Genomic DNA, 21,299 nt, shown 5'->3' on the forward strand with positions numbered 1-21,299 from the left:
TATCTATCTTGTTTATGCTTTTATTGGTACAGCAATAAGAAGGAATAAGCTGTTTTTCTTAATTCAGGAAAAGAGAGTCTTTATCACTGTGCTTGAAATACTGCTTGGATACTAACATTTGATATAATGAGGATGCAGGGTTATGTGTGTGTGTGTGGCTAGTTAACTAGATTAAGTTATAGCTAATACGAATTAAATGTTTTGAATTTCCCCAGAATTCTGGATTCACCATAAAATTATCAGATACCATATGATATACTAGATAAGATATCTAATTACGAATAAAGTTTAGGTAAAACTACCAAGTCCCACTATTGATGTTTTTAAAATTTGTCTTTGTTGTTTGTTTGGCAGTACTTTTTTTTTAGGGCTCTTTGTCTCAATCTCCAGTTTAGGAGTTGTTGCTAATATAAACCAAATGTTGAATAAGGATCTAGACTTACGTTTTAAAGATGGAGGTAGCAGGACTTCCCTGGTGGTCCAGTGGTTAAGACTCCAAGCTCCCAGCTCCCAGTGCAGGGGGGGTACAGGTTCGATCCCTGGTCGGGGAGCTAAGATCCCACATGCCGCATGGCACGGCCAAAAAAAACTAACCAAAAACCCACACACACAAAAAGATGGAGGTAGCAGTACTCTATGAGGAAATGTGACATGAGAAACCATTCCACCCAAAAAGTTGCTGTATCACAATATCTTAGGAATCTTTCTGATCCATTCAGCAGCTGAACATCAACCCTTTGCCAAGTACCAAGCTAAAAGTTAGGATAATCTTTATTAATCCTTAGTTCCATTAAGTTGTGGTGAAATTATTTTTAGCACACAGTATCTATAAACATACTAGTAAAACAAAAAACAAAGCAAAACAGAAAAGTAGAAAGGGAAGTTGAATTATTCTCTTGTGGACTTTGTAAGGCTAGATTTTTGCAGGCTCAGACTTGAAATGATTCTATTGTTTAATTTTGAGCATTGTGCATTTTCTTATGAGAGTGATATTTAGCTAAAAATGAAAAATGATTTCTTTTGCAAGTTAATAGTGCAGAGTTCTGGAGCCCTTTATCCTACCTCCTTAGAATTCATTAAAGAACTATCTTGTGTGATGGTGAATTTCACTTTTGTTTCACTTTTATCAAACCTAATTCATATATACTTATATTAAATAAAAAATTCTATAGAATGGGTAATAATTAAGAATAATAATAAGCTTTACCTTCACGTATTGACCCATAAATGAAACAGATCAGTAATGCTTTTGTTCCACTTTTAGGAAAACAAGTAGAATTTACAAAAGATCGTGGAGTAGGTAGAAGTTGTATTTGCCATTTAATTTTAAAAAACTCTTTGTTATGGAGAATTAAAAGATATGCCAAAGTAGACAGAATAGTATAATAGGCTGCCTGTTGCTCAGCCCTCAAAGCCATTCACCCATGGCTAATACCATCCTATCCACATCTTCAACTCTTTCCTTTTTCCCACATTATTTTGAAGTAAATCCCATTTTACCCACAAGTATTTTAATATATCTTTATTATTTTTAACATAACCAAAATACCATTATTACACCTTAAAAATTAACAGTAGTTATGCAGTAGCATCAAAGTTTCAGTCAGTGTTCACATGTCCAACTGTTTCATGAAGTTTTTTTCCCCAGAGTTTGTTTTGAAGAGCATCCATATATGGTCTACCCATGGTGATTGGGTTATATGTCTTTTAATTTATTGGTTCCTTGGTTGTTAAAGAAATGGGGTCATTCGTTTTGTTGATGGGTTAATAAGTGAATTTATTACAGAGGATGTACTATGCCTATTTAGTCAGCTGCCAAATCTTGATTTTTCTTGTGAATATTTTTATCCTGACATTCCTTTCTATCCTCTCTGACATTACCCTAGTTAGTACCATAATTGCCTTATATTTAGCCTTCTAACTGGTTTCTGGAACCTTCCGTCAAGCCTGCTGCTACTTCCTGTAGTCTGTCTTTTGAATTTGGAGCCTTTATTATTTCTACTAATTAAGAAATGTCACTACCCGGGTGACATCTTTTATGTGTTCATCCCTCCCTGTTTTCTAATGCTTGTACTGTTTAGCTTTATCGTATGTGTTTTGAGTCCCCCTCCCGTTTGAGACTGTGGTTACTTGAAATCCGGGACCACTTCTTGCTCTTCGTGCCTCGTACGGTGTTTTGCAGGCAGAAGGTGCTCTGTAAATGTCTCTTGATTGATTTTAACTGTTCTGTTAGTGCTTGTTCTCCAAAGCTCCCCGTTCTCATATTAGCCCCAATTAGTAGTTGGAAAGGTGATTTGTGAGTCTGGGAGTTGGATTTTATTTTATTATTTTTTAAAAGTATTTATTTATTTATTTGGCTGCGTCGGGTCTTAGTTGCCGCACGCAGGATCTTCGTTGCGGCGTGTGGGATCTTTTACTTGTGGCATGCAGGCTCTTAGTTGCCGCCTGCAGGATCTAGTTACCTGGCCAGGGATCGTACCCAGGCCCCCTGCATTGGGAGCTTGGAGTCTTAACCGCTGGACCACGAGGGAAGTCCTGGGATGAAGAGTATTTCTCAAGACAATGGTAGGGCCTGATGAGCCATTTCCATCCACTCCACCATATAGGGCGTGGTTTTCTAGAAAGAGAGATTCTTGTCCCCCTGGATCCGGTCTCTTGTTTACTCTCTTGGCACCATAGCTTTTGTTTTGCTTTTCTTGTTTTGACAACAACCTTCTGTTCCAATGCTGTTCATTGATGATATTTTAAGTGTGCTGTTTCCTGGTGATCTAATATTAGGACCATACTGTAGGATAAATTTCCTTGGGAAGAATTTCCCGAAGATTAAACAATTTGTGATATATAGATGTTGCAAACTGGGGTGCTGTAGGCTACATTTACCCATAGATATTTGCTTGGCCTGTAGTTTCAATGTTTAAAAATATGGGGGTTTCATATGAAAATTCAGATTTGCAGTTTTTCCTAAACAACCTGAAAATCTGGCATCACTGGGCTTTCTGCCTCCTTTGACAAGGTCATGAGCTCTTCAGGTCCCCAGCTGGTGGACACCCTCAGTTATGTTATTTGCCTGGTCCCTGTGGACCTTTCCATTCCAACCCTTGGTGTAGATCCTTAACGGCTTCGGTCACAAAACATGTCCTTTCCTGACCTTGGCCCTGGGTTTGGGGCTCGCATTTCTTTTTGAAACCCTTAACTTCTGCACTCTGAAGATGGTATGTTCTCAATTTTTCTTTAGTTTATTAAGTTTAGCCATGTGACTTCTATAATTTTTGATATGACTTTATAAATTATCAAGTGTTCAGCGTGACACATTATTATTGGTTTGCAAAAATGTAAAACAATGCTACTCTTCAGTAAATATATATTTATATAAATATTTTTGAGAATCGTGTTATTTTTTCTTAAATGTTATTTATGTTAACGTGTAATAAATCTTGCTATTTTAAATGAATTAATAACATATTTTAAACTTAAATATGTTTCTCAGCTTTAATTTCTAATGCAAAAAAAATTTCTGTAGGCTATAACCCATGTAAAAAGAAACTTTTTAGGGTCCTCAGTTGTTTAAGAGTGTAAAGGAGTCCTGATACCAAAAGGTCTGAGAATCTCTGATACTAAAGGGTAATGTGTTAGCCCAGGTTAATCAGAATTGTCTAAGGTATTCACCAAAATTTTAGAACATAATCATTTTTTCCCTTGTAAGCAATATCATGTAAATCAACAGTAGGTCCCTGCAAAAGTTTATTGAATCCATGGTATTTCTGAAGTGTATAACATTATTTAACTAAGACATTTAGGCATATAATTCTGTGAATTTGGAGTTCTAACTTAGAATGCCAAGAAATTTAACCCTTTACCTTTTGGGATAGGGGCCAGGGATTCCCTGGTTCTAAGCCTTTCTGATTGTTCTCTTGCTCTTGGTAGAGAGAGTTTGTTGCATAAACAGTGGGGAGAGGATTTGAAGAACTGAGATGGAATTTTGGTGTGATTTGAGATTTTGGTGGCGGGGACTTTCAAACAAGATTCAGATGCTAGAGGGGTGAGATAATGAGTAGTTGTAGAGAAGAAAACTGGGGTTCCTTGGAGGCGAGAGGGGGATGAAATATATCCTACCTGCTTCCCTTTGTGGGCGGACAACCTGGAAAAGCAGATGCTGTGCCACAGGTTCCTGAAGGCTCTCCCTCTCCCAGTTTTGTCTTTCTGTCCATCCATCCCTTACCTCCCCCCAACCTCCCACCCCGAAAGCAAGGAGAGAATCTTTTTTCCTTCCTCTCTCCACTTCAGCTTACTGTCTCATCATTACAGAGTCCTCACCTTACATCACCGGAGTAATAGAACAGTTAAAGCAAGATATGGGTGGAGAAGAGGAACCGTTTTGCTTTTGCTTGGTGAGATAGAAAGGGAGGTAGGCAGGATGGAGAGAGATTCCCAGCAGCCATAATGAGGGTGGGGGATTCCTGGACCCGTTTGGTGGGGCAGCCGTCCAAGTAGAAGAACAGTATGTATAGCCAGGACACACGCATCTCTTCATTCTCTAGTTGCAAATACCTGTCTTGTCTCTCCAACTGTTTTTTAGATCCCTTTGAGTTAGGAATTGGATCCTAACTAATTATCCTTATAGTTCAAAGGATTTATAGATATAGGGTATCTGTTAGGATCTAGCAGAGGGTTAGGCTCACAGGTGCTCAAGCAGTACTTTTAGATTGAAAAACATCATGTATATTGTCCTGTTGCCCTAAGAAGAGAGTGGAAAGTCCTTAGCATATATCCCATAAAATGGTGTAGAACTGGGAGAGGCTCTGAAGGTCTTGCAAGAGTATATTCAGAGAAGATAAGATTAGATGTGATTTTAACTATAGTTAAACCATAGTTTAACTGATTATTGGAGGGGCTTCGGCCTACAGTTTCCACTGCCTGAGGAGAGCTAGTTCTGATGGCTGTCTTGGTCTTTGCTCTGCCTTTCAAGAAGGAGCTCCTCTGGGCGTGAGACTCCCAGGATAGGTCTGTTCCCCATAGGGTGGGTTATGTGATGTTCCTGTGTCTACCAGGATATTTAAAGGGGACAGAAAAGGCAGGAAAAGAGTATATATTAAAAAGAATATATATATTTATAGATGTATAACTGAATCACTTTGCTGTACATCTGCAACTACTAACACATCTGAAACTACTAATTGTAAACAATATTTCAAAAAAATTTTAAAAATGATGTGAAACAAGCAAGAAACCTTTGACAAAAAATCTGGTTACTGTCCACAAGGTGGAATTATTTGATTACAAATTTGTATATCAAAAACTTTAATAAAATTTTTTTTTTTGGGCTGCATTGGGTCTTCGTTGCTGTGCACAGGCTTTCTCTAGTTTCGGCGAGCGGGGGCTACTCTTTATTGCGGTGTGCGTGGCTTCTCTTGTTGCAGAGCACGGGCTCTAGGTGCATGGGCTTCAGTAGTTGTGGCTTGCGGGCTCTAGAGCGCAGGCTCAGTAGTTGTGGCGCACAGGCCTAGTTGCTCCACGGCATGTGGGATCTTCCAAGACAAGGGCTCAAACCCGTGTCCCCTGCATTGGCAGGCGGATTCTTAACCACTGTGCCACCAGGGAAGTCCCTAATAAAACTTAAAAATATTCCTAAGTAAAAAAGATAGACAACTGTCAAGATTTCAGATGTCAGCAGAATGCAGTCACTGTGAAGGAGAAAAGGATGGCAAGACTAATTTTATTTCTATTTTTACTCATAAGTAATTCAAATTTCAGGATACCTGTCAGTTTTATGTAGCTGGTAAGTCTTTGGAAGTTGAACCTGTAATGCATAAGCAGTTTTGACTGGAGTTTTTTGTTTTGCAAACTGGGATTCTTATAGCAGTTTTATGTAATTATACATATATATCTAAATCTGCATTAAAGCAGATCGTTTCCTCTTTATTGTTTAGATGGAATGAACATTTACAAGGTTATCAAGTGTTTTTTTAATCTATTTTTTATTGAAGTATAGTTGAATTACAGTGTTGTTTTAGTTACTGCTGTACAGCAAAGTGACTCAGTTATACTTATATATACATTCTTTTTCATATTCTTTTCCAGTATGGTTTTTCACAGGATATTGAATATAGTTCCCTGTGCTATACACTAGGACCTTGTTTATCCATTCACGTGTTTTAAAAAATAAATTTTACCCTATGAAATGAAAACCGTCTTAAGAATGTGTAGTAGTAGCTACTGTTCATATAACTGCACTTTATTATTTTGTCAGACTTCGCATACTCCGCTGTGTAGAAAACTGGGTGAGCTGATGTTTTGGTCATGTGTAACAAGCTTCCTTGCTCGACTTTATTCTCATCAAGTGTTACCACAACAGAAACCCCATATGTAAGCAAGGTCTTTGTTCAGTTATTACTCCCACTTAGTCACTAGTGAGTCATAGCCACTCTTGCAATCTGCCGTGTTCTTTCGGGGATCAGAAACTGCCATAAAATAGGGGGAACCAGACATTGAATATACATTTGGTACTATTTGCGTGAATGTCCTTTCTCTGAAAGTTAGATTTATTAGGACTGAACCCGTATGCTAGCCTTTATCCACTCACATCGGGAAGGATGCTTAAAAGTAGGATACTGGGACAGAGACTGGTTCAAGATTGAGTCATACCTTGGCACCAAACTAGGACTTTGTGCCTTGCTGTTTCCATAAGCTTTACTTAAGTTTTCTGACACTGACTTCATCTCTAACCGCTGTATTAGACATCTCTTCTGTCCCACTTCAGGTCTTCTTGGCCTCACTCTCCCCAGAGCCTTTAATCACTTTTCACCCCTGGCTGTTGCCAACTCAAACTGGACCCTGACCAACTTGACGTGGACATAATCTGACACCTCATGCCTCGCTCCCCTTCCCCCTCTTCCCTGGGGCTGTAATCCATGATAAGACCTAGGCTTTGCTTTCTGAGGAATCCATGCTAAGAACATCCTTTTTGTATGCCCTTGGTCTATATACTAAATGGGTTCTCTTGCTTATGTATTACGTTACAGTTGATCTGACATATTTTGACCCCACTCTGAACTTAAAAATTAGGAAGAGGTTAGGTCTGTTCTTCATAGTGTGGATTAATTTTTTTTTAATTTTAAAAAAATATTTATTTATTTATTTGGCTGCATCAGGTCCCAGTTGCGGTATGCAGGATCCTGTTGTGGCACGCGGGATCCTTCGTTGCAGCGTGCGGGCTCTCCGTTGTGGCACGTGGGCTTCTCTCTAGTTGCGGCACGGGCTGTAGAGCTCACGGGCTCAGTAGTTGCGGCACGTGGGCTCTCTAGTTGTGGTGTGTGGGCTCCAGAGCACGTGGGCTTAGTTGCACCATGGCAGGTGGGATCTTAGCTCCCCAACCAGAGATCAAACCCGAGTCCTCTGCATTGGAAGGCGGATTCTTAACCACTGGACCACCAGGGAAGTCCCTTGTGTGGATTTGTTTTTACTTTTGTCAACCTCATAAACATTAGATAGGATCTAGGATTGAGGTGTTGCCAGTGGAATTTAGCCATCATCATTGCTTATAAGGATAGGAAAAGGCAAGAGTTGGTTGAAGGGCATCAGAGAAGTATGACTCAGAATGGAGTTTGAGTTCTGGATCTACCATTACCAACTGTGTGCCTTTGGAAAGTTTACCTGACTTCCATGAGCTTCAGTTTCCTTTTCTGTAAAATCAAGGTGAGAACACCATAATATAGATCTTGTCAGATTGCTATTGGTATAAATGAGTTATTTATGTAAAATGCGTGGTACATGGTAGATACTTAGTAGATGGTAGCTGCTATTATTCCTTGATTCGTTTATTCTGATCAACTTTCTTCATAAAAATTTTATTCATTGAAATACGTCATATTTTAAGTAATTTTTTTCCGACAACACTGGTCTATGCTAGAAACTCAGTAAATACTTACTGGCTAGGTTAGACATGTAGTAAACTATCATACTATGTTCCTAATAACAAATCATGCCCTTTTGCTTTTAATTGGCAATAATCTTAGGTGACTCAAGCTATAGCTCTAAGTGTAGTTTCCTAACCCTCCAGATAGCCAAGTACAAGATGTTTATTTCAGGGATTGTGGGTTTCCTCTAAAGAGCATCAATTTGCATAACATTGCGCAGAGTTGGTTTCCTTGTTCTGAGCAAAGAGCTATTATTATAGTCAAAGGAACTTTGTGGTCAAGGTCTTTGAACACGTGGAAGGTGTAAATAATGCAGAGACAGCTAGGACAGTGTTCATGGAAATATGACAAGTGAACAGAGAATTTAGTTTTTGGATCTTTTCATTGATGATAAATAGCATTTGTAAGCATTATTATTTCTTATAGTGTGTTGGATCCTTTGCAAGGGTTTTACCTACAGGTTCAGCAAAAGTACTTAACAATAGAAAATATAAGCACCATGATTATATTAGAATTTTCAGAAGAGGAGTGAGGCAGGAAGGCGTTGTATGACTTCCCAACATCACACAGTTAGTAAGTGGCAGAGCTGGGGTTTGAACTCAGGTTTGAGTGAGCTCATGTCTCCAAAGCCAGATACACTCCGTGTATCACTAGATACACTGCTTCTTATTGCCTTGTAAGATTTCTTTTTTAATAAAAAAAAAAAAAAATTATTTATTTATTTGGCTGCCCTGGGTCTTAGTTGTGGCACACGGGATCTTCGTTGCCGCATGTGGGACCTTTAGTTGTGGCATGAGGGATCTTTTAGTTGCAGCATGTGAACTCTTAGCTGTGGCATGTGGGATCTAGTTCCTTGATCAGGGATCGAACCCGGGCCCCCTGCATTGGGAGCACAGAGTCTTAGCCACTGGACCACTAGGGAAGTCCCCTGCCTTGTAAGATTTCACAGAAGAGTTTCTTCTTGATCTTTAAACATTTGAAAACATATAATTGATTTTTTTTTTAAAAAGTAAAAAAGAAAATAAAAAATATAATTAGTAAATTCAGATTAGAGCAAAACTGTAGGCATTCAACAATTATTGATTGGTATCTAATATATGCAGCCCTGGCAAGGTGCCTGATAAGGGAAGGATAAGTATGACTTGCTCTTCTTTTAAGGAATCACATTCTGGAGTTAGGGAAACCCATACACAGCTGAGTATATTACATTTGTTAATGCATTCAACAACTATTTGTTGAATGCCCTCTGTGGGTATCAGGATAGTGTTGACCTTAAGAAAACAATGATGAACAAAAGAAAATTTGGTCCCAGGCTTCATGGAGCTTCTTAGTCTATCAGGGTTATTATGAACTGGTCTAAGGCGTTTGGGTCGCTTATAATCAGACGTTAGTAACCTCCTACAATTAGAGCTAGGTGAGAGCTTGTAGGCCTTCTTCCTCATCCCACACTACCATGGGGTAGGTCAACCACGAAGTTCTGACGAATTCTGCCTCAGATCTATTAGCGCAGGCACAGCATTAATCATACAGCTTGTTCCTGTGAGCTCCATGAAGTCACGGCTCTCAGACAGGCGCTTTGCCTGAAAGTTTCCCTTGAGACAAAGGTAGCAGGATTCAGTACCCTCTGCTTAGAATTAGGTGGCAGAGCCTGAATTCAGGTCTGGCTAGAGCCCTAGGCCAAGAACCCTACCCGAGTGGCATAGGATGCCAGGTTTGTTAAAGGCTTAGACTTTGTCCTCCCAAGAATGGAGGTACCTGTGTAAGATTTCTAGTCAGTCTGAATAGTTTTAACACTATGCATTTTACCGGTTAAAAATTATTTCTGACATTCCTTGTGCTGAAAAATGAACTGTGTAGTGTTCATCAGAAGGAAAGACAGCTGAACCTATTTTTGCATGAACCCCTTTGGCAGTCTGATAAAGTCTGTAGACCCTTCTCAGAATAATCTTTCAAAAGCATAAAATGCAAAGGATGACAAAAGAAACCAGATATAATGAGGGACTTCCCTGGTGGTCCAGTGGCTAAGACTCCTCGCTTCTAATGCAGGGGGCCTGGCTTCGATCCCTGGTCAGGGAACTAGATCCCGAAAGCCACAACTAAGAGCCTGCATGCTACAACAAAGATCCCGTCTGCTGCAACTAGGACCTGGCGCAGCCAAGTGAATGAATGAATGAATGAATGAATAAATAAATAAATATTTTTAAAAAGAAACCAAATGTAATGAAATATAGTTCCAGAAATATTTTTAAAGATGTGTGGTACAGTAATATGTGCTTCTTTATTATTGTATTAACTAATAAGATCTAGTATTGGGAGTAATTAATTTCAAAGTTGTGATGAATATAAATGCAACATATTTGCCACAGTTGTAATGTGATAAGAAGATAGCTGTGGACTTCCCTGGTGGTGCAGTGGTTAAGAATCCGCCTGCCAATGCAGGGGACACGGGTTCGAGCCCTGGTCCGGGAAGAGCCCACATGCCGCGGAGCAACTAAGCCCAGGCGCCACAACTACTGAGCCTGTGCTCTAGAGCCTGCGAGTCACAACTACTGAGCCTGCGTGCCATAACTCCTGAAGCCCGCGTGCCTAGAGCCTGTGCTCTGCAACAAGAGAAGCCACCACAATGAGAAGCCTGAGCACCACAGCGAAGAGTAACCCCCACTCAACACAACTAGAGAAAGCCCGCGTGCAGCAACGAAGACCCAATGCAGCCAAAAATTAAGAAAAAAAAAAAAATAGCTGTGATTTCTATTGGTGACGAAGTCACTGCTAATACTGTAATTTATTGCCTACATTAATAATTGAGGGTAACTGGTAAATTGCAGTTAGAAGTTAGTGAAAAATAAAAGTGTAACTCCCCCCCCCCCCATCCATCTTCATAGATTCCTGTTCATTCTGTTGGGGTTAAGAATCTCTAGAGTGCGCATTCTTTTTCTTTTTAAATAGAGAAGTAGCCTAATTTATTTTAATTAAAAAAAAATTTTTTTTGCCCGCTTGGCTTGCAGAATCTTAGTTCCTTGACCAGGGATTGAACCCGGGCCCTTGGCAGTGAAAGCTCAGAGTCCTAACCACTGGACTGCCAGGGAATTCCCTAGGGTGTGCATTCTTGATTAGAATCCTTTGTATGTTAACCTTGGAGTGTATATTTGTGATTAGGATACCAAATGTTAAGAAATTAGCCCCACATGTGGATTAAAACTTAGCACTTGCCTTTATGGCTATTTTTCTTTTCTTTTCTTTTTTTTCCCAAATAATTTAGTAGGGTTGATGAGACTGTACAGATAACAAATGGAGTGTGTGAAAAGTTCCATAGGAGAGAGCTATGAAGTGCTATGGCATTACGCAGAAGTGTTTTCAAATAGAGACAAAAGAGTCTTGTCTAAAACAAAGACGGTATGGTAAGAGGATCTAGATAGACATGAATGCAGTGATATAGTGTTAGAAAAAAGTGGGGAGAAGGAGTGGAAGTTTCAATTACTATAATTCTTTAAGGTTGAAAAAGACATCACAGAAAAATGTGATTAGGGCTTTGTTCTGTCTGGCCCAGAAATAAAGATATTTCAGATATAGAGAATAGCATGACGGTAGGAGGAGAGGGTGGGAAAGCATGGAAGGTTCTTCCGCATGTGAGTGACATAATTGTCCAGCCACGGTTATAAGCAGTGTATACATGTTATTTAATCCTCACAGCAGTCTTATTATTATTTGCACTTTTTGCAGATGGAGGAACAGGCATGGCAAGATAAAGTGTCTTGCTCAGAGTCAAAACTAGGCCTGTCTGGCTCTGCTGGACTCAAGATGACTCCGTACAAGATTACACGGGTGACAGTGTGGAGGGTAGATGAGGCGGGAGCACGAGTGGAGATAGGAAAACCAGGTCAGAGACTGTTAACGTGATACTGGCAAGAGATGGTAAAGGTGGCCTGAACGCTGTGTGTTAAAGAACTGATGAAAAGAATTTTCCAGCTTGGAAATCTGCACATTTATGTTCTCAAGTCAGACAACACCCACAAAATAGGAAATGAAAGTGCAGTGTTTCTGAGTAGAGATTTTTTTTTTACCAGCCAGTTTATGTACGTGGCTGGATGAATGCCTGCATTACAAGTATCTCTCCTGAGTGTAGAATATTCATTATGGGCAGGATTTTATTGTAATCACCAGTTAGTGTTTACGTGAGAACCCCGCGTAGCCACTTGTCCAGATAGGATCACCAGTGGAATGATTTGCAAATGTTACGTTGTGTGGTGACTAAGCTTACAGGTGTAAAAGGTACTTACACCTTGTCAGAGCAAAGGAAGCATTCAGAATCTGGCTCATTTCCTAGCAGTCAGTTCGAGAAAACTCAGAGAAGTGGGAGGGAAAGCTTTAGGTCAAGGGCAGACTGACAGTACGTTCAGGGTCTGGAGTAGGACTGATTCATCTTTGAGGTGAAATACAGCAAACACCCCACTCAGTCCTGACTTTCCTAGGCCCAGGAAAAGAGGTTTCTGGCAGTGTAGTGAGTTCTCCAATAAACGGATTCAAGAGAGCTTCAAAAGTGTGAACTTCACATGACTGCCTGGTAGATAAATAACCGGGGTGCATAGTTCTCTACTTAATAGATGGTCAGAGCTAAATGGGAGTTTATAAAACGTACCTAATCCACGTTCTGCATTTACAGAGAAGCTAAGTCGATTGGTTCCTGGTCACAAAGCTTTCTGTTGACTGAGTCCAGATTTAGCTGGTGGCCTCATCGATTTGACAGACATGTCTTAGGAACCTGTGGGCAGGCTTCCCTCACCCACACAATCCTTCTAGCCCTTTCTTCACTTTCACAGGCCCCAGAGAGATGCCTCTTTATCTCAAACTCCCTGATATTTCTGGTCAGAAGTATCGCTGATTTTTTAAAAAAATATCTTTATTGGAGTATAATTGCTTTACAATGGTGTGTTAGTTTCTGCTGTATAACAAAGTGAATCAGCTATATGTATACATATATCCCCATATCTCCTCCCTCTTGAGCCTCCCTCCCTCCCTCCCTATCCCACCCTACTAGGTGGTCACAAAGCACTGAGCTGATCTCCCTGTGCTATGCGACTGCTTCCCAGTAGCTATCTATTTTACATTTGGTAGTGTATATATGTCCATGCCACTCTCTCACTTCGTCCCAGCTTCCCCTTCCCCCCACTTGTGCGCTCAAGTCCCTTCTCTACTTCTGCGTCTTTATTCCTGCCCTGCCACTAGGTTTCATCAGTACCGTTTTTTTTAAAATTCCATGTGTTAGCATACGGTTGATTTGTTTTTAATCTGCCGTAAAGCAATGAGGATTTTCAGGTCAGTCAAGACCAAATGTTAACATTTTCAACCTCATAGTCACTCAGATATGTTCTCTACATTCCCATTTTTCACTTTCATATTTTCATTTTTCACTTTCATGTTGACAGACTAATGGTATGATTTAAACTACGGTTTCTTAATACAAAACTTCTGTTTAATTGTTAGTTGCAGTTATCAAATTGTAGATTTCCAGGCTGGAAAATAGAAACAGTTCTTTTTTATTCTTAATACTCATCCCTAGGATGAGGCATTAATTGCAAGGCAAAGTACTTTCAAACAGCCAAAGCAGGAAAATAGGAATTGTTCTTTTAGGATGCATTGGCTAAATGCACATATAAAATTTTTATGCCATTTGTTTCAGGTTTTTGATGTACCTTATTCAATAAGGATTGAGTAAGGTAGCTGAAACCTATTTTAATTAAATCATATCATGAAGTATTTGTTTCAGTTATAGTCAATCCTCATCTGATTTTAAGCTATAAAATATTTAATATTTTCTGCCAACTGTTAACAGAAACATTTTATGTTAATTGCTAGCGTGGTTTACAGTTCTGTATACAGTCAGCCCTTCGTATCCACAGGTTCCACTTCTGTGGATTCAAACAACTGTGGATCAAAGAAAAAAAAATTTCGGAAAGTTCCAAAAAGCAAAACTTGAATTTCCTGTGAGGCAACTATTTACATAGCAATTACATTGTATTTACAACTATTTACATAGCATTTACACTGTATTGGGTTGGCCTTCGATTTTTAAGTAAAAATAAAAGACACAGTTTTCATTTTCACCAAGAACTTTATTTTTTATTTTTTAAATTTTATATTAAAAATTAAAAAAAATTTTTTTCAGTTTTGGCTGCGTTGGGTCTTCATTGCTGTGCGCAGGCTTTCTCTGCGTCAAGCAGGGGGTCCTCTTTGTTGCAGTGCGCTGGCTTCTCATTGCGGGGGCTTCTCGTTGCAGAGCACGGGCTCTAGGCGTGAGGGCTGCAGTAGTTGTGGCACGCGGGCTCACTAGTTGTGGCTCGCGGGCTCTAGAGCGCAGGCTCAGTAGTTGTGGCTCATGGGCTTAGTTGCCCCACAGCATGTGGGATCTTCCCCGACCAGGGATTGAACCCGTGTCCCCTGCATTGGCAGGCGGATTCTTAACCACTGCACCACCAGGGAAGGCCCCACCAAGAACTTTATTGAACAACATATTCACCCTTTTGTTCCACTACCTTCTGCCATTTTTTAGGCAACTTCATAATTCAGTTTTCCCAAAACTTTTTACCTTTTTGAACAAAGAACTGTTCCAGGTGCCTTTTACAGTTTTCCAGGGAATTGACATTTTTTCCGTTAAGAGAATTTTGTAAAGACCGAAATAAGTGGAAATCCGAAGGTGCAATGTCTGGTGAATACGACGGGTGAATCAGAACTTCCCAGCCAAGCTGTAACAGTTTTTGCCTTGTCATCAGAGAAACATGTGGTCTTGTGTTATCCTGATGGAAGATTATGCGTTTTCTGTTGCCTAATTCTGGATGCTTTTCGTAGAGTGCTGCTTTCAGTTGGTCTACTTGCGAGCAGTACTTGTTGGCATTAATCGTTTGGTTTTCTGGAAGGAGCTCATAATAGAGGACTCCCTTCCAGTCCCACTGTATACACAACATCACCTCCTTTGAATGAAGACTGGCCTTTGGTGTGGTGGGTGGTGGTTCATTTCACTTGCCCCAGGATCTCTTCCATTCCACATTGTTGTACAGTATCCACTTTTCATCGCCCGTCACAGTTTGTTTTAAAAACGGAACATTTTCATTAGGTTTAAGTAGAGATAGAGAATCGCATGTGGAAATAAGGTCAAGAAGGTTTTCTTCACTTAACTTATGTGGAGCCCAAACATCAAAGCAATTAACATAACTAAGCTGGTGCAAATGATTTTCAGCGCTTGATTTGGATATTTTGAGTATGTCGGCTGTCTCCTGCATGGTATAACGTTGATTGTTCTCAATTAATGTCTCGAATAGATCGCTATCAACTTCAACTGCCCGACTGTGAAGCATCGTTCAGCGCGAAATCTCTAGCATGAAACTTTGCAAACCACTTTTGACACGTTCGATCAGTCACAGAACCTTCTCCATACACTGCACAAATCATTTTTTGCGTTTCAGTCGCGTTTTTACCTTTCTTGAAATAATAAAGCATAACATGCTGAAAATGTTGCTTTTTTTCCCGTCTTCAATGTTAAAATGGCTACACAGATATTCACCAATTTGGATAAGTTTTTTTTAAATCATGCTGATACGACAACTGTCAGAATACAATCTAACAAAATTGTTTCGAATGAAGTTAAAGACAATTAAGTGCTACTAGAGCCATCTTATGGAAAAAAACAAACAAACCTTTTGGCCAACCCAATATTGAGGTATCATAAGTAATCTAGAGATGATTTAAAGTATATGTGCAAGTACTATACCATTTTATATAAGGGACTTGAGCATCCTCAGATTTTGGTATCTGGGGGGGATCCTGGAACCCCACATGTACCGAAGGATGGCTGTACTCTTCTGTTTCTCTAAATACATGGGAAAAGTCTAATCTTGATGTTTAAAAAGGTAAATGGACTTTTTTCTCATTCTTATTTAATTATTAAAAAAAACTCAAAATACCAATTTTATGTACTTGTTAACCCAAGGAATACCATATCTTTACCATACTCCTTGTTTTGTAAATAGCTTCTAGTTTTAGTTACACATTAAATTTTATTATTACAGGTCAGTTAATAAGAAACAACATATTGATCCATCTTGTCTTTTATCCATTTTAAATTACTAGATGTATATAATTTTAATCCTTGCTTAATACTTTTAGTAATCTATCTTACAAAATGTTTTCTATAAAATAGACCTTGAAATGAGTGTTAAAACTTTTATTTGAATTTAAAAATGAGGTTAGGTTATTTTGTACAGAAAATGTGTTCGATTTACCTGATTATTTTGATAATAAGATAATAAAGATTTGATAAGCTATGTAAGACAGGGATTTGATAATAAAGCTACATTCTAGTTAGTTTATAGGGCAGACTTTTCCATAAATTGAATCAGCTAAATATGCAGCTTCAGTGTTTTGATGAAAATGTATCTAAAGCACATCATAAGATGAAATAATTTTATCTAATAGTATTTTTGTCAAAGGTATAATGAAGTTAAAAAGATTTGATTTTCTCAACCCTTTCTGAGTTTTAGAGGTTAAGCAAAGTTCCAGTACGTGAAACAATAGCAGGTGTGATTAACTTGATAAGTTATGATGAAGTCTTTGGCATCTAACCAAGAAACTGAAAAAATGAGCAGGCACTCTGTGACCTGGGTCACAACTCCTTTTGCAAGTCAGGTAGTTTTCAGTTTTTGCTTTCATGAGACCTAACTGATTCATTAACTTATATAGATCCTTAAATATAATATTTGATGTTAAGTTATTATGTGATTTGTTTTTTTTTTTTGGCATGTACCATGGCAGGAGTGCAAAGATTTGAGTGATGTTACTATAACAAACCTCCTTCCAGTCCAATCCTCTTACATATTTGAACAAGGTTTTCAGTGCTTTACTTCTGTACAAAAGAAAATAGGAATAGAATTAACACTCAGTACCGACTCATTTTAGTAGTAAGATACAGTCATCCCATGGACTTGTTTCCTTATAAGATGCTTTTCCCTTGCAATTTTTACTTGCTGTGTTTATCAAAACTTGTAATACATTTGTTTTGTTCTGATCAGTCGTGTGCTGCTAATAATTGATAGCTCAATGCAGAAGAAGAGTAACCAGAGAAATTTAAAATTTTAACTTGTATGGATATTTTTGCAGAAAAGAATGATAGAGTGGTTAACAAAAGACTTTACATTGGGATAAAATAAATACTTTGCGGAAAGTGGAATGGAATTTAGAGGCCGAGTGTTGTTTTTGTTTGTTTGTTTTTTTAATTTCTTTGCCTTCAAATTCTCAAGTCAGTTTAGATGCTGGGCAGATGACCTCACATCACTGGGTGAGTTCATGGGAAAGAAGTAAAGGTATGAAATTACTGACTACCGAAGGAGCGTTTTTTCATTAAAACAAAAATAGTGGATCGTATCAGCAATAAAATATCAGTATCTAAATTTACAAAAATGTATGGTACTTGGATTCCAATGAATATATTTAAGGAATTCTATTTTAAAATATAATATTTCAGGAATTATATTCTTTACAGCTATTTAAATTCATGTTTGAAAATTTTTATATGACAACTTAAAAATGTATGAGGCGGTTTTTGGGGGATACATGATCAAAAAAATCTTGAAGATTACTCCAGCTATGTGCATACCTAGATTTATTAATCTTAGGCATATATTCATTGACTCCCTGATGAAGATTTTAGCTTAGATATACCAGCTTTTTACCTCTTCTCCTACTGCTTGCTTTTTATATTTTTGTAATTTCTTCTTTGGTCATTTCTGTGGTATTTTTACAGAACATATTGAAACCTGTATTTCTTATTAAATCAGCTTTAAACATTGTCTCTTCACTCCTTCTTTACCAAGATGAGACCATGCCCTTCCCCCTTTCTATGCCCTTTTGTAACCCACTTGCTTTATTCATAAGTTGACATTATTTTATATGTATTATGTATCCATCCATCCATCTATCTATCCATCCATCCAGTTATCTGTCTATCCCTCTGTGTCAGTGCTAGACCGAATGGTGTGTTAGGTTTGCTTGTCCTTCTCTGGGTTCATCCATCACAACCCATAGACTATTTGATGGAGTGTATTCTAGCATAAAGTTTAAATAAATTCTCTTCTCAAATTCCATCAATTACATCAGATTGTACCACATTTTAGACCATGACTCACTTGAATAATTTTTTATTTTTCCTGCAATTTTGTTTACTTTTGGATTGTCTTTAGCATATTCTTAAATTTTTCTCTTTCAAATTATTAGGATACCATTCTGTTAATTTTCTCCAAAGATCTCTGTCTCAGAGCCTTCTGTCTTGTGGTTGCTCTCTAGACCTGCTCCTATATAACTATTATCTGCAATTCAGGGAGGAAGAATTAACATTTTCTGGCTCTTTTACATTTTTAGATCATGGTTTCTTAAGGAAACTGGTAGTTTAGAGTCTAATGTGTAACAATACAGGAAGGACAAGATGTTGACAGAGAATATACATAGGAAAAGTGGTATCTGGAGGTCTGAGGAGAGGCTTAGAAGGAGAGATTTTAAACAGGATGTAGTCATGGTTAACCTAACTCCTAGTGTCTCATTTCAGTAAACATTCATCGAATGTCTACAATCTGGCGGGCACAGGGCTGAATTTAGGTGCTGAGATGCCCAGATGGAGGAGCTGGGGTGGCGGCGGCCGGCTGCCAGTGCACCTGTAAGCAGTTGATACAATGTAGTGCATGTTATAAGGAAACGTATTCAAGGAATTCTGGGAACCTTATGTTTTCATCTTTAATGCTGTAATTCTCTTATGCCTTCCGATAAGCACGATATAACTGTGCTCATAAAGTCCCAAGGCGCAAGGGGTGTTTCAGATAGGAAACAGTTTAAGAAGGTCAAGGGGGATTCAGTGGATAGCCATGAAAGAGAGGGAGAGGGGAGTGGTGGTATTAGAAAAAGCCACCAAACTTTACCATTTATTATTAGTGAGTGATAGGTCCAAATAATACAGCAAAGTGTAATGAACCGTCTTGGGGGGATGTGCCTCGACAGCCCTCTGCCCTGGAAAAAATCATACTGTTGTAAATGAATTTTGGTGGAGATCTTAAACTGGGCACCTTAGTGCTTTATCTCCTCTGGACCAGCCCTTATTCTGGAGTTTTCTCCAGACTAGTTCACCGAAGAGTAGAATAAGACATTTGCATCATCTTGCCTCCGTAGCCAAAGGCTCTCTCTTACTTTTGAGCTTCTCTCTGTTGAGATTTTAGGAAATCCATACACAATACTCCCTTTCCCCCCACCCACCCCAATTCTGAACTGAAGTAGTCATGGGGATCAGTAAGATAGAGACAGGAAGTACACAAATCAAAGATAAAACGCTAACAACTGGTACTTATTATGTGTCAGGCCCTGTTCTAATCTCCATAGCAACCCTATGACATAGGTTCTCTTATTATCTACATTTTACAGATAAGGGAAACTGGAGCACGGAGAGGTTAGGTTAGGTTAAGTTAGTTACCCAAGTCACACAGTAAATGGTGGAGCTGGGATTTAAAATCGGGCAGTTTGATTCCAGAGCCCAGCCTCTTACCACTGTGTTTTCCTGCATCTCATTTCACCTCTGATACTGAGAGAGCTCTTGGAGAAAAGGGCTTTAGGACTGTTGGCCAAGTGGGCCTCCTGATACCTCCCCTGTGCATTACAGACTTGGCCAGGCCCGCAGGCCACTGCAGGCCTCCCCTGTGGTGTGGACGTGCAGAGCCCACGTACCGGTTCCTTCTCCTGAATGCTGCTAACTCGATCGTTCACCCTTCCTCTCCTTAGGAGGACAGAGCGAGTGGCTTAGAGGCCTCAGGAGTGTTCTTTGGAGTTCTTCCACATGGAAACACAGGGATGAGGAGTAAAATATTCTCTCCTTAGCACTCTTGGTTCAGTTAAGACCAGATCTTTTGGGAAGTTAGCTTAGGTTGGGCAAGAGCTGAAGAAAGGACAGCCTTCCCCCAAACAAGATTTAACCTAAGCACCTGGGGGTCACATAGCTTCAGCTCTGTGTCACTGTGTGTGTGTGTGTGTGTGTGTGTGTGTGTGTATATATATATATATATTTTTTTTTTAATTTAATTTTTTATTTTTGGCTGTGTTGGGTCTTTTTTGCTGTGCGTGAGCTTTCTCTATTTGCGGCGAGAGGGGGCTACTCTTTGTTGCGGTGCGCGGGCTTATCATTGCAGTGGCTTCTCTTGTTGCGGAGCACGGGCTCTAGGTGCGCGGGCTTCAGTAGTTGTGGCACGGGGGCTCAGTAGTTGTGGCTCGCGGGCTCTAGAGCGCAGGCTCAGTAGTTGTGGCGCACGGGCTTATTTGCCCCGCGGCATGTGGGATCTTCCTGGACCAGGGCTCGAACCCGTGTCCCCTGCATTGGCAAGCGGATTCTTAACCACTACGCCACCAGGGAAGTCCCGCTGTATATATTTATCCACAATAGATTTCCCTCGTTTAGATCCCACTTTCATATGCTGCCTACTTTATTTGAAGGCAAGGAAAGAAACAACAGACACCCCCCGTCCCCGCCCCCCACAAAATCAGGTCATTTCAAATAAGCATCCTTCCTCAAGTTTCCTGAAACATGCAAAGTTGACTTTAACTTGTTCTCCCACATCACTTGCCATGGAGAGAGGGAGGCAGAATGGCACAGTAGAAAGAGCATAGTTTTAGAATGAGAAACTTAGGTTTGAATCCCAACTTTGCCACTGACCAAATTAATTAACCTCTCTGTGCTATTCTTTCCCTATTACTCTGTAAAATAGAGAGTGTAGGACCTACCAGTAGGGCTTGTTGTGAAGCTTAGAACTAAAGTGTATTAGGTAATTGACACACAGTAACAAAAGATAGCTTCTCTTGTAATAAAGATATGAAAAAATACAGACTTAGACTTGTGGAATGCTTTAAAATAATTTCAGCAGTTTTATACAAGCAAGTTTCTTAGGCAAGTCTCTTTTACACTACTGGGAAATGGTAATACTCGTTAATATTTGGGTATCCTGTTTGGTTATTGCAGGCACACTCATGTATGAAGGTGAGTGTACAAAACTAATTTGCAAGTATACCTCTGTGCAGTATTTGTTACCTATATGTTGTATGCAGATTGTTTTTTAAATTTAAGAGTTCATATCTTCATTTGCTTTTTTATTTCCAAGAGTCTAAATTTGCATTCAAAAACTTCCAGTGCTTTTTTCTTTGTCCTTCAAACTAATGCATTAAAAGATTGCTGCTGCTTTCTTCACAACGTTTTAGTTTAGTTGAAGAATACCCTAAGTTCTGAAGCCATACTGCTTCTTAAGAGTTAGTTGGTTGTATCTTGGGACATGAAATAACCAAAGGATGTAGGTGCCTTTTTTTTTCTTCTCTAAG

General features: G+C 39.2%; 1 protein-coding gene across 5 annotated transcripts in view; it reads left to right on the forward strand.

Moving 5' to 3' along the window:
• The window catches only part of KIF13B (kinesin family member 13B), a 192,235-nt gene that overhangs the window by 28,158 nt on the left and 142,778 nt on the right, over nucleotides 1-21,299 (forward strand). For 2 of the 5 annotated variants that reach the window (XM_082402760.1, XM_082402761.1), the window contains exon 3: nucleotides 18,502-18,609. The exons of 2 other annotated variants lie outside the window; for them this stretch is intronic. In XM_082402760.1, the coding sequence (XP_082258886.1) occupies nucleotides 18,502-18,609 (108 nt within the window). Of the gene's footprint in view, nucleotides 1-15,226; nucleotides 18,610-21,299 lie in introns of all 5 variants that reach the window. One more of the 5 variants, XM_082402763.1, reaches the window with a different exon arrangement.

Source organism: Balaenoptera borealis (assembly GCF_965194805.1).
Source record: "Balaenoptera borealis genome assembly, chromosome: 8".
Taxonomy (NCBI): domain Eukaryota; kingdom Metazoa; phylum Chordata; class Mammalia; order Artiodactyla; family Balaenopteridae; genus Balaenoptera; species Balaenoptera borealis.